Below are 23573 nucleotides of genomic sequence, written 5' to 3'. Positions count from 1 at the left end.
AGGGGGGAAAGTCTTAAATCTTGTCCTCAAAGTCCACTTCCTCAATTTGGGATGATTCGCTGTCCATTCATGCACTCCACAGACGCAGGGCACATCAAATGGACCGTGGAGCTTTAATCCGCTGCCTCCGAGGCTGCACAGAGAGATTTCCCTGCCTCTGCTCTCACAGCTCCCGGGTCTCAGCCTTGGACCTGGCCCCGCCTCTGCGCGTAGGTCGCCGGAGGGCGTCCGTTCTTCGCTCAGACAGGACGGGTTTAAAGGAGCCGCTGATTCGGGGGCTCTGGCTCACTCAGGCAGAGGGGAGGGAGGGGCGCGCAGTGTGGGGCGGGCCTGCGGCGGCAGAGGCCGGCGTGACGTTGCAGCAGCCCGTGGCGCTCCGTGCGCTTTCCCGGGAAAGCCGTCCCCGGGTCTCGGGGACCCCAGCAGTGGCGGGGTGCACAGGCCCCCCGGAAGGCGGGGCGGACAGTGACCCGCGCTCGCACACAGGCCCCGCGGCGGCGGCGGCGGCGGCGGCGGCGGCGGGCCGCGGCGGGCGGGCGGCGGCGGCGGCGGCGGCCCACGCCCGTCTCCGAGGTCCGTGCCTTACCCGCGGCTCGTGCCTGTCACCGGCGCTTCCCCAAGCAGCCCTCTTAATGCCCTCTCCTCGCGCACCAGGAAACAAAAGGGAAAAAAGTCTCTTGCCTCTTCAGCAGCTCCAGACCCTTTCCCCGGACTCCCTCCGGGCTAGCCGTGGTGCACTAACTCCTTCAGGCTCTCTTCCTGCCGCCAGCCCCAGTCCTCTCCCTGCGCTCCGACTGAAAGCCGATACCCGAGCCTCAGCTCCCAGCCCCGCCCGCCACGGCGGCCGAGCAGACAAGCCTCTCGGGCTGGTGTGTGCCTGAGGGCACCGGTCCTCTGTGCCAGAATCTCTCCGCTTTGCCCTCCGCACCCCTGTTGCTGTGCTCTCCTCCGCTACTCCGAAGCTTTCCCCCTCCGCCACCTGCAGTCTCCGCCCGCGAAGGGGCTTGTAGTGTGTAGAAACCTTCCCCCCTTCACGGCTCCCTCCCACTGGTGCAGGTCCCGTCCCTATCCTATTGTCTCTGTTTATTCTTTTTTTCTTTTGCCCTACCCAGGTATGTGGGGAGCTTCTTGCCTTTTGGGGGGTCTGAGGTCTTCTGTCAGCGTTCAGTAGGTGTTCTGTAGGAGTTGTTCCACGTGTAGATGAATTTCTGATGTATCTGTGGGGAGGAAGGTGATCTCCGCGTCTTACTCTTCCGCCATCTTCCTCCGGGGTCCTGAAGCATGTCCTTGCCTCCTATCACACTGGAATCCCATCAAGCCTTCAGGCTTCCTACCAGCTTACAGGATGGAATCTGCTGGCGTCTCCCCGCTTTTCCCCTCCATTAATGGCAGGGTCCCAATGTGTACTTGCGACCCATGCTTTTCTCAAACCAGTGCTTCTCCCGTTTAGCGCGCGCCAACCCCCCTCGCGGCTACTCTTTTTTTTTTTTTTTAACATCTTTATTGGAGTATAATTGCTTTACAATGGTGTGTTAGTTTCTGCTTTTTTTTTTTTTTTTTTTTTTTTTTTGCGGTACGCGGGCCTCTCACTGTTGTGGCCTCTCCCGTTGTGGAGCACAGGCTCCGGACACGCAGACTCAGTGGCCATGGCTCACGGGCCCAGCCGCTCCACGGCATGTGGGATCTTCCCGGACCGGGGCACGAACCCGTGTCCCCTGCATCGGCAGGCGGACTCTCAACCACTGCGCCACCAGGGAAGCCCTCAGTTTCTGCTTTATAACAAAGTGAATCAGTTATACATATACATATGTTCCCATATCTCTTCCCTCTTGCGTCTCCCACCCTATCCCTCCCTCTAGGTGATCACAAACCACCTAGCTGATCTCCCTGTGCTATGCGGCTGCTTCCCACTAGCTATCTATTTTACATTTGGTAGTGTATATATGTCCATGCTACTCTCTCACTTTGTCACAGCTTCCCCTTCCCCTTCCCTATATCCTCAAGTCCGTGCTCTAGTAGGTCTGCTACACACTTACTCCTGCCATTACTTCCCTTTTCATTCCCTGTTGTCTTTTTCCTGTTCACTGAGCTCTCTTCTCTGATGATTTTTTTCAGATTTCCCTTTTGGTCTTCCATTCATTGTTACTTTTCAGTACATGAAAAATATTTGATGAATAAGAATGAGACATGATTTGTATTATTTCTGAACTTGGGTGATTGTGTGTTGTTCTTTCTTTAGTCAATTTTACTGACAGAAGCTGAAGACAGGCTCAACTTCCTTGCGTCAGAGATGGAGCATCCAGGCCATAAGAACCTCTCTCAGTGTTCGGCTGGCGAGCTAGAGATTGTGGTGGAGGTCAGGCTGCAGCTGGCTGCAGTTGCCCTGCAGAGACACCGGGCAGCATACAGGCGAGTCTCTGCATCACAGTTTCTTCCTCACTCTAATTTGTTAAAGTATACCTAAATTTTATGTAAGTTTTATAAATTCCTAGATTAATAGAGCAGACTTGCTTTTTATTATTCAGGAGAGTTTTCACACATTACTACATTTAAAACTATAATTCTCAACAAATTAATTGGTTTATTAAAGCACATAGCTAGGATGTTTTATGTGAAACATAAAGTCACAGAGTTCTCCTTTTTAATTAATAATTTATTTTTAAAAGGCAGAACCTAAATTCCTTATAGCTTTTTTTACAAATAACACCTATGGAGTGTTTTCTCCCTAGGCAACCAATAAAAATATTAAAAACAAGCTCTATTTTGAAAAGTAACATCTCCTGAACTATGCTGTGCTCAACCACTTAATAAACTATTGTAGATGGCTCAGTTTTAAAATGTGATGCAGTTGCTAATGTCACATCTTTCTTTTCATTTGTTCATTGGTTCATTCATATATAGTGACCAGTATCTGCTAACTGCCTTACTGTTGGGCTCTGATCTAGGCACCAAGGAGACAAAGATGAATAGAACATAGTTTCTGTATTCATAAGCTCATAGACATATAAACACTTGCATAGTTAAAAATACTTCTCAGTGATTTTTTAATATTGAATAATAATAGAAATATACTTTCAAGAACTTCCCATATCATTTATGATAAATACCTCTGTCATGAGAACACTTTCAATAGTGATTCTTTGAATAATGAGCAAATTTCTTATCTTACCATTCATTAATTCATTCAACAAGTAATTTGGGGGCACCTATGATATTCTAGGCATGGTCCTAAGTTCTGTATCCTAACACTGATATATACAGTATACACAAAATATTTGACAATATTGACAAAAATCTTACCCTCATGGAGTTTATATTCTAATAGATAATAAACAGGCTGACAATAAACTGTAAACCTAACAAGTAAATTATATAGTGTGGACAAAAATAAGTGTTATGGAGAATATCAGGGGTAGAGGCAGGGGGAGGAGGAGGGGTTATCCTGTTAAAGCTGTGCAGTTGTAATAAGGAGAATGACTCTGTTTGGATGTTCGTCAACTGACTGCTTTCAAGCTCCGCCACTCCCCCGTCCCCTCTGCCCCACACCTGGGCAAGCAGAGAAGAAAGCCTAGTTGCCCCCTCCTTTGGTGCTGGTGGGACGTTTAAATTACACCGACCTGGCCCACACGTGGGAGCCCTTACCCCAGCGCCACCCATTAACTACTATAAAGCCCAGCCAGTCTCCTTTCTCTTTTCTCTCAAGACATTTTCAGCCTGTTTGGGTGGCTGCCCTGCTCTTCCTGGATAGTTTCACTATGGGAATAATCAACCTTTTCACACTCTCTTGATGTGTATAGCATCAATCTTGATATCTGAACCAAATTTTGTGTGGTCAGGGTAGGCTTTATTGATGAGGTGACATCTGAACAAATAAACATGTGGGCCCATGCAAATACCTGTAGATGGAGTGTTGCAGGCTATGGGAACATGCCTGATACATGTTTGAGGGACAGCACAGGGTCTCTTGTGGCTAGAATGGAGCGAGCGAGAGTTTTAAGAGAGATGTTCAAAGAGGCCATCCTTGATGGGGGAGGCCATCCTTGATGGGGGAGGCAGATTATATAGGACCTTCTGGCCAGGGTGAAGACTTCTGCTTTTACTCTGAGGGAAGTAAGGAGTCATTGTATTGTTTCAAGCAGAGGAATGACATCATGTGATTTTCACTTCAAAGGGATAACCCTGGTTGTTAGGTTGAGAATTGACTGTAAGAGGGAAAGGGTTTGAAAGCAGGGAGATCAGCTGGGGAAGCTGCTATAATAAGAAGAAAGATGTTAGTGGCTCTGATCAGGGCCGTAGCACTAGAGGTAGTGATAAGTCGGATTCTGGGTATATTTTGAAAGTAGAGCCATTAGAATTTGTTGATGGATTGGCTGTAGAGTGGTGAGAAAAAGAGAGGAGTTACAAAAGAAGTTGTCCCTAACCACAGTGGGGAAGATTGTGGCAGTGCAACTTATTTAGGGGAAAGATCTGAAGTTAGATTTTGGATGCGTTTAGACTATGTCCCTTTGAGGTGCAATTGAAAATGTCAAATATTCTTGGAGTCTTTAGAATATAGATAGTATTTCAAGCCTTTATAATGAATGAGATTCCTTAGGGAATGTGAGTAGATGAAAGAAAGAGAAGGACCAAGGACTGAGGGTTATGTTTGGTTGGAGACTGGGGAGAAAATGAGGAACCAGCAGAGGAGACTGAGAAGAAATGACCAGTAAATATAAGAAAACCAAGAGATTATGAAATCCTGAAAGCCAAGTGAAGAAAGTGTATCAGGGAGAATGGAGTGATCAACTCTGCCAAAAGCTCCAGATAGATTGAGACGAGAATAGAGAATTGACCATTGGATGATTTAGCAACATGGAGGTCACGGGTGACCTCGACAAAAGTAATTTTAGAAGGCAGTGGGGGAAAGAGCATACTTAGAGTGGTTTTGTGAGAAAATGGGAGGAGAGAAATTGGAACCTGCAAGTAAAGATGATTCTTTTGAGGAGTTTTACAGTAAAGGGGAGTAGGGGAATAGGATGTCAGCAGCTGGTAGAAGTAGGGTCAAGACAAATTTTCTTGAGATGGGAGCAGCGATGATGTATTATATGCTAATGAAAGTGACCCAGTAGAGAGGGCAAATGTGATGCTCTGATGTAATTGGTACACAGTAGGGTAGGATCCCAGTCCAGTCTTCTTTGTTTCTCTAATACAGAATGAAACCGTCCCCTAGCTTGGGATTCCACAGTGGTCTCTGGGGACCAGCAAGGAAACTGCTGCCTGCCCTGGATGGAAAAAGAGTAACCCAAGAGGAATCAGTTTCTTCAGATCAATGCTATTGACAGTTGCAGGGTCCAAACTGGCACTGACAGTGAAATGCAGAAACCCTGAGAAATTAACCTTGAAACTGATACTGACATCGCAGAGCTGGAGCAGAGGCAAAACCAAAACTGTCTCATAGAGATTACCTAGGAAATGCAGGACTCTCCTGGAAAATACCTGCCGGTCAAGGTAGCACAGAGTCAAATATCATAAACCAAATGAAGAAAGAGCCACAAAAGAGAGTTAGCAGGCACAACAAATGGCAGCTTCACAGCCCGAGAAATAAACTGTTCAAAGATGTGAAGGATGGAAGAGAATGAGACAAGATAAAAAAGGAACAGATGAATTTAGAAAAAAAAAAACTAAATAGAAATTTTAGAAATGAAAAATATAATAACTGAATGAAAAGAAGAAATGATCAAATTAGATGGAAACAAATTTTTTTTCTCTCCTTAACTTTCTCATACTAAAATTCCGTGTTTTAAGTACTATGCATTAGATTCAGAATTTGGAAAGGGAGTTAATTTTTTAGATGGCCATTCTCTTTAAACAGGAGAAGCCCTCTTGTAGCCTTTGCAAAGGGGAAATCAATTCAGCAGAAATCCCCCTCTGCTTTTGCTTAGATTGGAAACAGACAATTGTCTCATCAGTGGGAGCCTTGACTGAAGGCTGTTCTATGATTAACCACATCTAAATTTGATTTTATGCTAGAGACAGTATAGGTTTTGGGGAATTTAAAATTTCTGTGGTTTCTAAGCAGCGATGAAGGCCCATAAAGTCTGTTTGGAGCAGTGATTCTCCAAGTGTGGTCTTCAGACCTATGAGCGTTCCTGAAACTCAGGGAGGTCTGTAAGGTCAGAACTATTTTTATAGTAGTTTATAACATAGTAAACTATGTTTATAATAGTTTATAAAACTAAGAGGTTGCTTGCCTTTTTCACTGTGTTGTTATTTGCACTGATGCTGAAAAAGCAACAGTGGTAAAACTTCCGGTAGCTCACCATGAATCAAAGCAGTGACAGCAAACTGAACTAGTAGTCATTCTGTTCTTCACTGCTGCATGCTTGCAATTAAAAAAAAAAAGCCAGATTTACTTAAGAATGCCTTTGATGAAGCAGTAGAATCTGTTACATTTGTAAATACCTATTATTGAATATAGTTTTAATATTCTGTGGGAATATATTAAGTGGGAAATATACCTCAAGCACTTCTGCTGCATATCACAGTCTGATGGTTGTCTTGAGGAACAGCACACATGTGGATGAACTGAGAGCTGAACAAGCTGTTTTCTTCATGGAACAACATTTTTATTTGAAAAAACAACTGACAAACCATGATTATGCAGACTTGGCTATTTGACAGGCATTCTGCTGAAAATGAGCAAAACGAACATGCGACTTCTAGGAAAACAACAAAGAGTTTTTGTTGTCAATGATAAAATCTAAACTTTCATAGAAAAATTGGATTTTTGGAAACTTTGTATTTGCCATCATGAGCTTGACAGTTTTCTAATGCTTAACTTTTTTTGATGAGACTGGTGGTGATATTAACGAGCATCGTTTTTTAAAAACTGTAATGAAATGCTTCAACATTAAGGGAATCTGTTTAACTCAGGGAGCTAATGTTTTCCAAATGGCCAGTGCATGATATTCCAAAATCCTGGTTAACAAGATAGACCGATAGATTTTCATGTGACAGAGTAGGAACAGTTCATCAGTGTATGGTAGTAGATTCCACATAGCAACAAACTGTTAAGAAACTATCATTTGTCACATGTTGGTATAGTATCAAGGAAGAATATTCACAATTATTTGAAGAGGCTCTTAAAATACTCCTCCCACGTTCAATAACTATCTGTTTGAGACCTAGTCTTCTTCATACTCTTCAACCAAAACATTATGTCACAACAGACTGAATATAGAAGCAGATATGAAAGTCTTCTATTAAGCAGATTTTCTCTTTTTAAGCCAGATGTTATAAAGAGATTTGCAAAAATGCAAAAACAATGGAATCCTTCTCACTATTTTTTTGTTTTTGAAAATATAGTTATTTTCCATAAAAATACATTATTTATATTAAATATAATGGGTTTATAATTTTTATTTTTAAATGAATTAATAAATATTAAGTTAAACATTTCTCAGTTTAATTTCCAATATGGTAAATATTGATAGAGCTCTTTGAGGTTTCTTAATAATTTTTAACGATGTAAATGGATGCTGAGAGTAAAAAACTTGAGACCCACTCGTTTAGAGTATTGTCACATTTGTACCTATCTTTAAGAATACAATGGTAAAAAAAAAAAAGAATACAATGGTAGTTGATTGATGGCTAAAATAGGCTTAGTATAATAATACACTGTTTTCCCCACTGAAGTTTGAAGACAGAAGGAACTTTTACTATACTGTTTCCTATAGAAATAAATGATTTGAATATATAATATATAAATGTATGTTTAGAAAATGTTTATATATCTAACTATATATTCTATATATAATTATATGTATTGAATATATATGTATGTGTGTATATATATTATATATATATATATATGACTATATGACTATATGATTTCCTGTGGAGGCACATAGAACTCCTTTCTCCAGACTGTGTCCCAGAGAGCAATAGCAGCCCTAGAAAATATATCTTGTCACTTAGCTTCACTCTTTCCCTAGCTCTCTACATGTCTTATACCCTTTTAGTGTGGAGGATATGAGTGATTTTTTTTTTTAAGGGAGAAAGAAGGAAATGAGAAACTACACATTACAAAATGGCACAGAAAGGAGTGTTGTAATAGAACTTTAATTTAAAGACCAGATAGATGTATGGAAATAATGTGCAAGTATACCAGAATTGCCCCGATTTTAAATCCATGGGCTTGGCCCTTAGGAAAAAACCTGCAGAAACTTTGATGTTGCTGGCTTTTTGCCGCAGAGCTGTCACTTGGGGAAGCCTACTGTCAGGATGAATGGGTTTTAGTAGGTGAACTTTACCCTCCATGAGCTTCCGTCTGGGCGCTGCTGAGAGTGTTGGACAGTCCCTTTCCCAGATGCTGGTTAGCTTGACATTTCATGATACTTCTAATAAAATTATGTGTGAAGGAAATTGAAAGGCACATTCCCTAGGGTGACAGGTAGAGTAAGCCGCATAGATTTTATGAGAACAAACTGACCATTTTTGTCATGAATGTTAATAAGAAATAAATGGGATCAGAGTTATTCAAACTGTATTTCTACTTCTTTCAGGGCTGCCTCTCTATTTCAGAATCCTGTCTTTTTTTTTTTTTTTTTGAAGTGTTCCTTCCGATTCTCCTTTCTATTTAATTTATCGTCTAAATGGAATAACATTTGAGCCTTTTTATTTTGTGTCAGAATGAAACATCCTCCTGCTGGGATTTTGATTGTTTGTAGTGGGTAATCCTCCTACACTTCCTGTCTTCCTAGTGCAGAGGAGGAAGTAGAAGTTTTCCATTGTGCAACTAAGCAGTACCAGCTGAATTAGGACGTACAGTATGTTTATATTTTATTCATTAAGTTTTGGGGTTAGCAAGATTCCAAACCTCATACCTCATTTCCCTTGAAATCAGAATTTGGGCTTCAGGTCAGAAGAGTGGAATGGGCATCGTTTTCTCCTTTCAGGGCCCTCTAGTTGTCATCCTGTGCTAACCTCTGAAGCTACTCAGTAAACAAGGGGCCTTAGAAACATGTATGTATCCTTCAGGGAGGAAAGGTGTGGGGGAAAAGAGATTCCGTACCTGGACACACACCCCATCATCATTGTGTTTTTTGTTGCTGTTTTCTTGCTTCCTTGTTTAGTTTTATTAAAAAAAAAAAAAACTAGTAAGTTTAGATAATCACAAACCATACTTTAGAAAATATTCTACAAGTATCTAAACCATTTTAAGGACTCAGTAAAATCTTCGGAGATTGAAATTCTATAATGGCTGTAAGGTTTTGATGCTGGTTAACAACTTAGAAAAAAATCAATTTAGTCCCTGCATATTCTCTGTCCAACTTTATATACTAATATGGTAACGGCTGCTATGCATTGAGAGCCGTCTATTTGCCAAGCACTCCTCTCTGTTAAGAATACCCTGCTCTCAATAGAATGTCATCTCCGTGAGGCCAGGGACTGTATCCATAGCCCCTAGATTTGTTCCTGGCCAATAGCAGGTGCTCAATACATATTTTTGAGCAAATGAAAGACTAAATACCTTATTTAATATCCTTATAATAATCCCGTTTCATGAAGTCTGCTAAGTAGAATGCAAGGCAAAAGGCATTAAACTGGACAAAGAGGGCCTTTTATGTTGTAAAAGGTGCAGTCGACAATAACCATATGGTAATACAAATGTGGCAATGAGTAACACTGTGCCAGTATAAACAAAGCCAAAGCTTGTTAGAACTGTGAAAAGAAAGAGGCCACATTGTAGCTTAATGATTAAGCGTGCTGCAGGCTCAGGGGCCAGTGGCCTGGGCTTGGATCCTACCTCCTCTTGCTAGCTGAGTCACCTTAGGCAAGTCACATAACATTTGTGGGCCTCAGTTAACTTATCTATAAAATAGGGATGATAATAGTACATACCTTGTAGGTTTGTGGTACGCATTAAGTGAATTAATTCACAATAAGCATTTAACAGCACCTGAGAGGTGGTGAGTACAGTACATACCAGTTATCGTTTTTTTCAAAAAAAGTTTGAGGGGAAAAAAGAGAGAGAAAATATCTTTCAATACAATGTGTAGATACATACAAAAAAGGCTTTTAAAATGTAATTAAGAGTTGAGCATATGTACATACTCTGGGAGCCTACACACAGAGACTAACTACCTTCTTGCAAGCATCCCTGGACCCAGATGAGGCTGGTCATCTTGGCTAGAAACCTCACTAACTGACCCAAAGGAGGTGGTGTATTGACCATAATCCAGGGATGCGGGAGGCTTCTGGAACAGTACAGCGGAAGTGTCGTGATCTGATTCACATCCTGAAGAGAGGTCACTGTGGTCTCTTCATAGAGACCAGGACTCCAGGGGCTGGCCAGCAAGCTCCCATGGGTGTCTGGAGATGTTGGTGGCTTGGATGGAGGCGTTAGCAGTGGACGAGGTGCAGACGTGACAAGCTGCTGGCTAGTATCCAGATCTTGAAGTTGAAGCTGACAGAACTTGTTGATGGATTGAACATAGAGTGTGAGGCAAAGAGGAGGCGGTGATGATACTGGGCCCTCTATCTGGGATAGAGAACAGGGGAGAGGAGTAGGTTTGGTGGAGGAGGTGGAAGCAAGAGGCTCTGCTTTTAACCTATCCTAGTTTCCTGCCACAACATAGTACCCAAGACTGGGTGGCTTAAAACAACAGAATGTTGTCGTCTCACGGTTCTGGAGGCTGAAAGTCCAAAATCAAGGTGTCGGCAGGACCCTCCTCTTTTTGACAGCTCTTGGGGGAGCCCTTCCTTGCCTCTTGTAGCTTCTGATGTTTGCCAGCCATCTTTGATGTTTCTCGGCATGTAGATGCATCACTCCAGTCACAGGCTGTCTTCTCCCTGCGTGTCTTCACATCATATTCCCTCTGTGCATGTCTGTCTCTCTGTCCAAATTTCCCCCTTTTATAGGGACACCAGTTATATTGGATTACGGTCCACCCTAAATGACCTTATTTTAGCTTGTTTACCTCTGTAAAGACTCTATTTCCAAATAAGGATGCATGATGAGCACGGAGGGTTAGGACCTCAACACAGTTTAAGCCATAACACCTCTTAAATGTGATTGTTATTCACTATTCAAGTGGAGATATCCAGTGGGGCATTAGATAAATGGATACATTGTCCGTTTGGCTTTCACCCGGTCTTTCTGTGTTATAAAGTAGCACTGCACTAAGCATCGTCAGGTACACAGATTATTCTGTATTTTGAATTTTGTTTTGGAATAGATTTTCAAATGAAGAAGCCTGTTAACATATATTATTAAACTATTTTGAAAACGTGTGACATCAATTATACATTTGTCATTCTACGGGGAAGGAGGATGTGATGCTTTAAAGTGAAGAAAAATTTACATACCCAACAACAGGAAGTGAGGCGAATCACTATCTCCTGGCTTCTATTTTCTGCATTAAGTACCTTGCCCTCCTGGCACTGCTAGATACTGATTGAGCAGTAATTTTTCTTAAGAGTCTCCAAGTGCACAGCATTAAGCAGAAGAACAGTTTTATAATGTCAAAAAACTGGAGAGCCACATCCTGATGTATGTAAAATACATGTGTGCTCATTTTATTAATGAGATTGTCAGTAAATTTTGTTTTAGATCTTGGAAACATTCATTCATTCATCTATTCTTTCATTCACTCATTTTCATGTAAAAATATTTTTTAGCTCCTATGATGTCCAAGCTACTAGATGCTGGGTGTCAGCAGGGGATAAGATAAATTAGCTGAGACAAACACAGCAATTTTACAGGCAATTAAATAATGCTGTAAGTATCACCTTATGGTAAAGGCCAGGGTGCTATTAGAGCACGTAGAAGGGGCACCTAACAGTTTTGGGGATGGGTGGGAGTATGGGGAGGTTTTTCTGGAGGAAGAGACTTAGGAAATAACATACAAATGCCAGGAGTGTAATACTAATAACATTTAAAACATATTCTCTATTTTAGTGCTGCGATAGTGTTTTCTACACTTAAACTTCTCCAGGATTCAAAACGTTTTAGAAAGAAGGTAGTAGAAGATGACACAGAGAATTCCACCTCTCCAGGAGGTTGTGTATGTATGAATTTAATGTTTATCCTGATAACACTTTTTATGGAATAATTATTGGCATGCTAGGGAATTGCATAACTATTTGAATGAAACAAAGGGGTAAAGAAGAAAAAAACATTGAATTTAGAGTAAAAAGATCTGTGTTTAAGCCCTGTTGATGGTATTTATTAGCTGGTATACCTTGGGCAAATTCTTTAAAATTTTTTTAAATTATGTAATCTCATTTGAGAATTGATGGGATTGGATTTACGTAATAGTGACGGAAGTCCCACCAGACGTATCATTCTTGTATTCTAGATCTGATGTCACTAGTAAATAAAGTTGTTTCGCATGACTTGTTCGTTTCACTTTTGATTTTATTTCTTCTTTAGCATTACCAGCGTGACACCTATGCTATTTCCTACCTTGTGCTGTTTCCTACCTGTGCTATTTCCTACCTTGTGCTATTTCCTACCTGTGCTATTTCCTACCTTGTGCTAATAGTACCTTGTGCTATTTCCTTCTCATAGTTAAATTCTTCTGCGTTTAAGCCCTCAAGTCTATTTGACAACTGGTGTCACACGTTCTTTGAAATTTCATTGGATTTTGACTAGACCAAGTAATTTAGTAACAACAGGGTTGTTTAGGATTAAAATATAAAGATTCAGCACATAGAATCCTTGCTCATTTTAAAATAAATAAAATAGAGCTTAAGCTTTACTAATAAAATTGCTACTATCTAATGTCATTACAAAAAAAGCAAAACTAATTGACTCATTTCTTACCACAGTAAAAGCAGTATAAAGGCTAAAAAGGATTCTGATTCTGCAAATTTACTTAGAGCAATGAGTGTTACTTGGGGGGTATTTTGCTTCCCAGGGGACATTTGCAGTGCCTGGAGACATTTTGGTTGTTATAACTAGAGGGAGTGCTAGTGGCATCTACTGAGTAGAGGCCAGGGATGTTGCTAAACATCCTATAACACACAGGACATTTCCCTCACAACAATAATCTGGCCCAGAATGTCAGTCATGCTGAGGTCGAGAAACCCTGATTTAGATTAAGCATGACTTGGCTTTTCAATAATAACAGCAATGTAGGCAGAGATTAAGGTATGTTGATGGGTATTTCTTCTGTATTTCTAATCTAAACACTAGACCCCTCGAGTACGTGGTGTACCCGTTCTAATCACCACCCTGTGTCGGGGTCTCTGTTCACTTCTTACTCTGGTTCAGGAACAGCTCCCCCTCCCCCTGTGCTCCTCACGGGTCTGTCACATTCCAGCCCCCGTCAAGTCCAGGTTACAGCTCCTTGATAGCAGGTGTTGCTGACTGGTTGGAGATGATGAGCTGTCAGAGATGTGTAGCAGGAAATTCCTAGAACAAATGGGCGTTGTTCTAGGTGAAGTGTCTAAGATTGATTGCTCCCTGGAAATGTTCCTTTGTCACCTCCCTCCCAGTAGCTCTGAACATTGGCCACTCCCTTTATAAAGTGTAATAATGAGGGTAGTAAATCATAAAATAATATATGTTTGGAATGTGAGAAGCACATAGCAGTGTAATATAGTAGATTAAGACTGTGGGCTCTAAATTCAGAAAGATGCAAGCTTGAATCCCAGCCTCCGCCAAAATATGATGACATTTAAGCAAATAGTTAGCCTTCCTAGGCTTCGCTTCTCTCATCTGAAAAATAGAGATAATAATAACCCCTCTTGGGCTTGTCAGGAGGATTAAGTGAACTAATGTGTATAAAGCATGTATCACAGTGCCTGGCCCGTAATAAGCACTCAGTAAACATTAGCCAGTATTACTGATTATTTTTCAGCCTTTAAAATGATGGTCACAGAATTTTTGAAGGTATGGAAACTGCTGATAATAATATAATTTGCAATGAAAATTTCAGACTGCAAAGCTAGTTTTCAACAGTGAGTATACAGAGAGAAAGAAATGCTGCAAAGCACTTATATGAGGATCAGTGTTAATAGAGGAGCATGGGATTATGGGTGATTTTTGTTTATTTCTTGTGTATTTTTTATGTTTTATAGAATGTTCAAGAATAATTTCTAAAATTAAAAATTTAATACTGTTAAATGATATTGATGCTTCCCTTAACTTATGTTACATTTAGCATTAGGCTAGAACTTGGACATTTTTAAATGGAAAGATAACCATCATTTTAATATTGTTTAGGCCACTGAAAGTAAAGATGATAATGAGTTTTTAGATCCCATTTCCCTAAATTCTCGAGAATATTTCAACGTTCATCTGTGGTTGAGATGCCGCTTAGCATTGGTGACTGCGTTTGTTGCTCAGATTCGTGGCATTGGAATCGTGAAAGGTACCTACAAATATCCTATCTCCATCTCCTCAATCAAGTTTTCATAAACTTTAATTTTATTTAGGTAACAGAGGTATTCTTGGGATGTATTTTATTATACCATTAACATTTTATAACTTCTTAGCTTGATCTGTTTCCAGAATAAAAAATTCAAGTTATTAAATGAGAATAATCATTTTCAGCAGTCCCTTATATCACTGCAAATGGCATATATATTACTGTATGCAAAGCAGGCAAGGAGATTTCAGAATGCTAATGCACACGCCTTCCTGTCATCTAGGAAGGCAGCGTAGTTCAGGGGTCCAGAGTGCAGATTCTGGAGCCACCCCCCACTTGAGTTCAAATACTCTGTCCACCACTTCCTTGCTGTGTAATCTTGACCAAATCTCTTAATCCCTCTAGGCCTTAATTTCCTCCTCTGGAAAATGGAAATGTGGTACCTACTTCATAGGATTATTTCCAGAATTAAATGGGTTAAATTTCTAAAGTTCTTAGATTACAGCCTGGCACATATAAATATTAGTTCTTGCAGTGATTACTCGTTATCTATATGTAAACCTATCTATTCACCCATCTCTACCCATCTCCCAAATTAAATTATTTCATGGAATATCATTATTACTTCTGCAGCATTTGAATACCCTAAAGTACTCCTCCTAAATTACAACCCATTTATTTTCAGTGTTTTGTGCAGTCTTACTTGTTTTCCGTCTTTACACCTTCCTCTTCTTCTGTATTATACAATATTCCTGTGATAAACACCGAGAATATCATGCACATATAATTTCTTACTTTCTCAGTGCATTTTAAGTACCTGCATTTGTTTATTTTAGAAAACGATATAACAGATTGTGTGAGCCTCATCAACGAAGTGTGTGTGGAAGCAAAAAGTGCAGGCGACAGGGAGCTACAGGCTGAATTCTTGATGCAAGCTGTAATCATTGGCCTACAAGAAAAGCACTTAAAAGCAGACATCATAAAAAATGTTCAGGTAGGAAGGAAACCTAATTCACATTGATATTTACCAGAGGATTCCGGTTAGAATAAAAGGAGAGAATTTAAATTTCCATTAGGTACTGAATGCATAACAGTCAATACGTCTGGCCCCTGTTTCAGTGAATTGTGAATGGTACTATCAAACGGAATAATTTTATTTTAATAGGATGTAATACAGTTGCTTGAAGGATGTGAGTTTATTTCTCCTCGATCTCATTTAACACTGGTGAGAAGCATGCTTTTACTGGATGACCTAACAAAAGCCGAGAAATTCAAGGAAACTCCCTCTTCGAAAACAGAAAAATTACATTTGTTGACTCAGTCTCACAACATTCTTATTGAACAGGTGAGAGTGCTTTTGTGTCCACAAGACTTAGAAACTTACTTTTCGGTCTTTTCTTACAGCATACCACATTAGCTAATTACTCATTGCAGTGCTTCTTTTACAGATGCTAACTTTTGGAGAAACAATTGAATTTCCTGTATCAAACACTGACTATGCAAGTCCATTACTGCCTTTGAAAAATATCTATCTTCCTCATGTCATGTTATTGGCCAAAACAAAAATGAGAATTGGTAAGAACACTTAAACATATATTACATTCAAGTCACTGATGAAAAAGTTTAAGTCATTTTCAGCGAGGCTATCATGTGAGTGCATTTATCTGGGGCAGTATTTATGAATAGCCAGGTTCCATTTATTTAACAAATAGCTTTTGATCACTTACCATGTGCCAGCCTCCCTGTGAGGTCCTGGGAAGCTATTGGAGATGAAAACAGATGTGGTTCCTTCTCTTAGCCTGGGAGACAGAAATACACAGCTAAACAAATCATATATAGGAATGCATATTCTATCATTTATCATATTATAAATGTATAAAATATTTTAATATTTATTCATTGTTATAATATTTATAACAATAAACATTTAATTTTTAATTTATTATTATAATATTTATAAAATTTAATCCAATAAATATTGTATAAAATAAGATGTGTATTTGATAATAACTAGACAGAAAAACAGCAAGGTTATAGAAAGCTTATGTCTGATGATGAATTATGTATATGTATGTAAGTATAAATTGTACTTAGTGTTGTAAATGATGTGGATAAGATCTGCTGATAAAGAACAGCAAAGGGAGTGGTGCCTGTTTAAGTAGGATAATTGGGGAAGGCCTCTCTGGGGAAGTAGTATTTAACCCTGGACTGTAAATGTTAAGCATATGCTTAGTGAAGTCATGCACAGTAGAGGCAGAGAGAGCAGTGAGTTGTAGGCTCTGAGGTCAGGACAAGCTTGACATGTTCTGGAACTGCAAGGAGGCCAGTATAGACAGAGGGACAGCCTAATGGGAGAGGGTGAGCAGGGGACAGTTTATGTTTCCAAAGATTACCCTGGCTGCTGGCTGAAGAATAGAGTGGAGGATGGACCAGAGCCAGCCAAGAGGGGATCTGATTGGAGCAGGTAGACCAGTTAAGCCAGAGGCTTACAGCTCCTTGGAAACCAAGGGGGAGGAGCCAGCCAGTGTTGCTGCCCTTCTCAGGAGCTCACAGACATTGCTTCAAGCTCTCTCCAGGACACTGTCTCTCGTCTTTGACCCAAAGCTGCCTACCTCTAGCTCCAAGGCTCTTGTCTATCACAGAGGACAGAAAATCTTGTAACAGCTCTCTCTGTTCTAACCTGTATTCATCATGCCTTTTTTTAAAAAAATGTATTTCTGATGCTTTGACATCAGGAGTCTTGCTGACCAGGGAGGGACTTCCCCTCCCAGGGTTAGCCAGTTCCTAGAGGTTAGCACACCACACTCCTGTGAGGATGTCTTTCATATGCGAACTCGCCATTCCAGAGCTTACACCCTGAACTTTTATTGAGCTCTTTTATTGTTCTTTGCTGGGCTCTTACCCTCAGGGCCACTATTTTTCTGCCCCAATCACCCCAGGGACAGGTCTGGACTACTGGCAGAGCCCACTGAAATTCTACAAACTAGCCAATCCTAAACCGTAGTCTGCTTACCCTACCCACCCACTCCTTCCCACAAAAAACACAATAAAGGCTCTTGTCCACATTTTCTCCTTTCTCCTTCTACCTCCTGACTGACCCTGGTGCTTCCCTGTGTGGCCCTGCGTGGCGTGGTGTGCCCTCCCTCCTCTTGAGAACTGTGAGCAAAAATACTGTCTTTTCAATGGCAGTCATCTCCTGACCTGTTGACCTTGTCATACCTGAATAATAACAAAACCCACATTTTGAAACATTACCCCTCACTTCCTGGGACCCATTTGCCTCCTGTACCATCAGCTGCTCAGCTCAGGAGAGGCAGGTGATTGGACTAGAGTGGGGAAGGGAGGGCAACAGAAGTGTGCTCAAACCATCGGCTGCCCACAATTGTCTCCCTTATTCCCCTTCTGCTCCTCCCCCTCATGACTAATATCATTATTATTATATGATTTTCATCATCATCATCATCATCATCATCATCACCATCATCAGATATGAACTTTATTACCATAGGTAAAGCAGTTCACCCCTATATTGTTGAGTTTCCTCATTTATGAAATTAGGCTGGCATAGCTGACCTCTGGAATTCCTTCCAGCTCGCTGATCCCATGAGAGCTATTTTTCTGTATCTTTGGTCCACAATTTGTTATATTACCAGTATATTTGATTTCTACAAGAACTTAAAGTACAGATTGTGTTAAATTGTACAGATTGTGTTAAACGTATTCTCTGCTTTCCTGCCTTACTAATCTTGAAGATGTGTCACCACTCAGTGGCAATACTGCTGCTGTTTTTTAGGCTCACTTGAAGCAGAACAGCTTGCTTTCTGTTATATTATATTAAATACCAACTTAAAGAACAAAAACCGAAAGCAACTTTTCTGTCAAAACAACGTCAGTTTCACAACTTCTTTTTCACAGAGTTGATGTTTATTGCAAAAAGGAGCACTTCAATATTATGAAGCATAAAATCATCTGATTTGATGCTTTCTCGACAGTTTTCCTTTATAGTGATAGTATAGATTGCATTGCAAGAATAGAGCCACTTAAAAAAATTCTTTTTCTTTGTGAAAGCCTCTTACAGAAAAAGACATTTCGAGATTATTATTATTATTATTATTATTATTATTATTTTTGCGGTACGTGTGCCTCTCACTGTTGTGGCCTCTCCCGTTGTGGAGCACAGGCTCCGGACGCGCAGGCCCAGCGGCCATGGCTCACGGGCCCAGCCGCTCCGCGGCATGTGGGATCCTCCCAGACCGGGGCACGAACCTGTGTCCCCTGCATCAGCAGGCGGACTCTCAACCACTGCGCCACCAGGGAAGCCCTCGAGATTATTTTTAAAAAACAAAAAATAAGCATCATGGTTATTTAAGATTATTTTTTTCCATTAATGACTGAACCTAGAGCTTCCTTATTAGCTGAAAAAGTAGATTACTGATTGTATAATAGGAGTGAAGAAAGGTTCAAGAATAGTGCTGGGGAGTGGGAATATAACAGGGAGTCATCATCTTTGCCTTCGAAGGGCCTATTATCTAGTTAGGGAGAGAGAGAGAAAAGTCAATAATTTCTGTAACAATTCTTTTTCTAATTTTAACAAAAATCTAGAAGATGATTCAAGTACTATTATTATATGTTAGTACTATGTTATATAGCACTATCTTGCATATAGTCCATATATAGTACATATTGTACATGTATATAAGTGCCTCAATGACATGAAAAGACTTGGTATTTTTGTCTTGTATTAATAAACAGCTGTAGTATAATTTGAAACAGTAAGCAAGACATATAAGAATGGGAGAAGGGCTTCCCTGGTGGCGCAGTGGTTAAGAATCCGCCTGCCAATGCAGGGGACACGGGTTCGAGCCCTGGTCTAGGAAGATCCCACATGCTGCGGAACAACTAAGCTGGTGCGCCACAGCTACTGAGCCTGTGCTCTAGAGCCCGTGAGCCACAAGTGCTGAGGCCTGCGTGCCTAGAGCCCGTGCTCCGCAAGAAGAGAAGCCACCGCGATGAGAAGCCCGTGCACCACAACAAAGGGTAGCCCCCACTCACCGCAACTAGAGAAAGCCTGCGCACAGAAACGAAGACCCAATGCAGCCAAAATTTAAATAAATAAATAATTAATTAATTAATTTAAAAAATGAAACATGACCCCAGAAAAGAGAATTAAAAAAAAAAAAAAGAATGGGAGATGTATTGAGATGTGAGACTGTATGGGACAAATCGTATTAGCATATCCTTCTGGCCTAAGATCTAATTGCAGTTGGTAATTGTTGGGGTTTAAGAGCATGGACACTGGAGAAAGAATTCTGGTCCAGTTCCCTTGAGGAAATCATTTAACTTCTCTGTGTGTCAGTTTCCTTTCTCCTAAAATGTAAATAAGAAAGGTGCCAGTCTCCCTGGGGTGAATTGAGTGGACTGTGTAACATGTTTAGGAGGGCAGCTAGTTTGTTCTAAGAGCTTTGTAGGTGTCAGCTCTTCTCACTGTTCCATGCCTGGCCTCCTTACTCTCCTCGGAAGTCCGGGGAAGCAAGCCTTCAATTTCTTCATCTCCATTTTCTCAGTAAAGTGCTACCATCCTGCCTTGTCCAGAGGAAGGGCTCTGTAACTTCTCCCTGGATAAAGGCCGGCGATGGGGGAGAGAAAGATACTTTTTCTACTGTCTTCCCACTCATATAGCACATTCCTGAACTAAATATTTACAAAACGTCCTAGGTTTCCTGAAAACTCTTTACAGGGCATGGCATGTTGGATTTAAAATTTTCAGAACTTGAAGGGACCTCAGATATTTTCTAGTTCCGCTGCCTCAAGGCTCAGAGGCATGTAGGGACTTGTTCCAAGCCTCAGATGGCATGGTAGCACCAATGACTGGCTTGTACCCAGCATTTCAGCTACAACTCAGCAGCTGTATCCTTCTTCAATCCTACCCTGCCTTTCTGTTCATACTGCTCTACTGTGCCTGTTAAACTATTCCATTAATGCAGTTTCCCCCCAGGTGCCTTTTACGCTTTATCTCAACGTTTCTCTTCTTTAAACTTTCCAAAAGATAAGGTGATCATCAGCTGCCAGCCTTGACAGCTGTATTACCTGGGTAGGCATCCCTGACCTTTCCCAGGTCTGGCCAGGGCTCTTGTAACCTGCTACCACAGTGTCCAGTGCTTTCACTGCCACACAATCAACCACACCGTGTTTTGATTGCCTGTCTGGCTGTTCTCATTCCCTGTTGGACACTAAGCTCCACGGTCTCTCTCTTAAGGGGTTACTGCAGTGTCATGGTTTAGGGTATGGGCCCTGGAGCTGGACTGCCTAGGTTCAGATCACAGCCCTGCTATTTACTAGTCACGTGACTTTGGGCAAGTTACTTCACTGTGCCACTGCTTTTTCCTCTGTAACATGAGCATAATAATGGTATCTACTCAGAGTTGGGAGGATTGCATGAGATAATGCTTAAGTACTTGGGATGGTACCTGGCATGTAGGAAGTACTTGATGAAACTTAGCTCTTCTTTTTCAATTTTCTCATTTTTTATCCGGTGCCTAAGCACTCAGAAAATATTTGTCAAATAAATGTCTGTCTGTCTGTCTCTGAGGTGATCAGAAATTAAATCTAATGCCTCTTCAACAATGCAACAATCCTTCATTATGTTAAGTAGTGATGGGACCGCATAAGAAGTATAACATGTGGCCTTTGTCCATAATGGGTTTGCCAGCTAGTTGGGATGACAAAATATGCAATGCGAGCAACCGCTATAGAGCTGAATAGAAATTACCGCCTATTAATTTATGTAAATTTTATTGGTAACAACATAAAACTACATAAAACTTCCAGTTGTTTCCCTACTAACAACCTCATCTTAGGAACACAAAAGTTGTTATGTAGAGCATTATGAAATTTTAGAACTGAAAGAGGCTTGAGAGATTATCCTTCATTTTATTTTTATTTATCTTTAAAAAATTTTTTATTGGAGTATAGTTGATTTACAATGTTGTGTTAGTTTCAGGTGTGCTATCCTTCATTTTAAAAATGAGAAAATGTTGAAATTTATCAAAGACAAAGTTTCAAAGGTCTATTGTTTATAGTTCATTGATATATTTGGGTATTGTGTTTGTTTTTTTTTTTTTTTTTGCGGTACGTGGGCCTCTCACTGTTGTGGCCTCTCCCGTTGCGGAGTACAGGCTCCAGACGCGCAGGCTCAGCGGCCATGGCTCACGGGCCCAGCTGCTCCGCGGCATGTGGGATCTTCCCGGACCGGGGCACGAACCCGTGTCCCCTGCATCAGCAGGCAGACTCTCAACCACTGCGCCACCAGGGAAGCCCTATTGTGTTTCTTTAAAGCATTTCTTCAATGCTAAAAACTAAAGACCCCCAGAGTTCTTCTTCTTTTTTTTTTTTTTTTTTTGACCATGCCTCAGGGCTTGTGGGATCTCAGTTCCCCGACGGGGATTGGACCCTGGCCATTGCAGTGAAAGCCCAGAATCCTAACCACTAGGTCAACAGGGAACTCCCTCCCAGAGTTCTTCAATTGTACCTACTGTGAGAGAAGTCTGGTAACTGGGAGGTTTGTTATGAATACTGTATATCTATTGTTCCCTTTTCACACAACTGCCTTTCTTTTAGGACATACAGTGGCCAAGCAAGTATATTATACCAGTAAAAAGAAGGATCCCTCAAAGTGGTTACCTTCCCTTCATCTTTTTGAAATAGCTTTGAAGCTCGCTAAGACATCAGGAACAGAAGAACAAGAAGTGGAAGCTGAAATCTTTTTTCAGAAAGGTAAGATGTATTTAGGGTCAGAACTATGATAAAGTTTGAGGATTATTTTTTTCCCATGAACAAAAGGCTTCTTAAAAATCTTGTCACTGATTATACAAAATACTGATTTTACAAAGGGCTTGGTGATGACAAACACCTTGGTATCTCTGCCAAACTCAGTTTTGGATAAAGAGAACACTGTGTATTTTAAGTTTATATCTAGAAAGGAAAAAAGTACTCCATTTTCATTTCTTTTATAATTATGATTGACCTTCCTAACACAAAGTTTCATGTTTGACTCAAAAATCTCAGCATCAGCCATTTAGCTATGAATAATGTTTCTTAAAGAATGCTTGGAAGATATTTTTTTATTTCATTACTTAGCTAAGCATTTTAGCTAATTTCTATAAAAGATACATACCCATTCAAATTAAATAGCTCTAGCAATCTATATTTATAACTTATATACAACACACATTTGCATAATACGTTCATATAATTTTATTGTGGCCATTTTAGCCATGAGAAAAATGACGATGACAATTGGTATCACTTATTGAGCATCTACTAGATACTAAGCACTGTAGTTGGTGTTTTACATCTCATATTGCCAATTCTTACAACAGCACTACAAGGTAGGCATGACCAATCCCAGTTGGCAGATGAGGTGCAGTCTGGGTAAATAACTATCTGTAAGTCCAGACGTGAACTTAACACCAGGTGGCTCTGTGCCCTGTGCACATGCCGCATGGAAACTGTGAATCCTTTTTATAGTGATTGTAAGATTTGCCTTTCCTGCCCTTCTTGCTACAGAAGTACCATTCCAGCACCTGCATTTGAAGGCTGTGGCTCACCATGAGGGGTGGGAGCTGTGTGCAAATGAGAGCGTTTGCATCATCCGTGCTGGTTCTCAAGCGTTTGCTGACTTTCTAGGGTTTGTTTTTAGCAAAGATGTTTTCTACGATACCTGCAATGATAGAGGAAAGAAGAAAATGGATTTAGATAAAGGGAATGTGGAGCACAAAGTAAGGAAATGGAGAGGAAAGTAAGATGATAAGAACAGTTGTGTCTGGAGAGTGAAAGGAGGCAGGGGGAGCCTTCCTGGGGAAGGAAGCAACAGGTCTTTCCCCACTGGCTTACCTTCTAGCAAGAAACAGGAGACAGACAGACAAAAAGGACAGCACGTTCAGTTTTCCAAATTTCCTGCATAAAATATTTGTTCTGAAGTTCTAAATGATAGAAAAAGGAAAAACCATCTTTGTATATCCTTTTCTTCTTTCAGGCAAAATAGAATGTCAAATATTGATGGAAGAGAAATCTCCAACTTTGCAACTTGAGAGTCTATTTGAAGCTATACAGCTAAGCTTGAGACATGATCAAAACTCAGGGTAAAAAAAAAAAAGACCTTTCCATTATCATGACAATGAGTGTTTGGGTTTGAGACCCGTGTTCTGGTAGTACATT

At 40.7% G+C, this 23573-nt stretch overlaps 1 protein-coding gene across 1 annotated transcript in view; it reads left to right on the top strand.

Annotated features, from left to right (window-relative positions):
* The window catches only part of CFAP54 (cilia and flagella associated protein 54), a gene marked incomplete at its 5' end in the record, with an annotated part of 331419 nt that overhangs the window by 215459 nt on the left and 92387 nt on the right, over positions 1-23573 (top strand). The window contains 8 exon segments of the mRNA XM_081249749.1: positions 2240-2409; positions 11942-12047; positions 14213-14360; positions 15194-15351; positions 15523-15702; positions 15806-15932; positions 21975-22130; positions 23392-23497. Of these exon segments, the coding sequence (XP_081105875.1) occupies positions 2240-2409; positions 11942-12047; positions 14213-14360; positions 15194-15351; positions 15523-15702; positions 15806-15932; positions 21975-22130; positions 23392-23497 (1151 nt within the window).

Source organism: Mesoplodon bidens, assembly GCF_964165515.1.
Source record: "Mesoplodon bidens genome assembly, chromosome: 11".
Lineage (NCBI taxonomy): Eukaryota > Metazoa > Chordata > Mammalia > Artiodactyla > Ziphiidae > Mesoplodon > Mesoplodon bidens.
The sequence above is the reverse complement of the archived record's forward strand: the minus strand, read 5'-3'. Positions and strand labels throughout refer to the sequence as shown.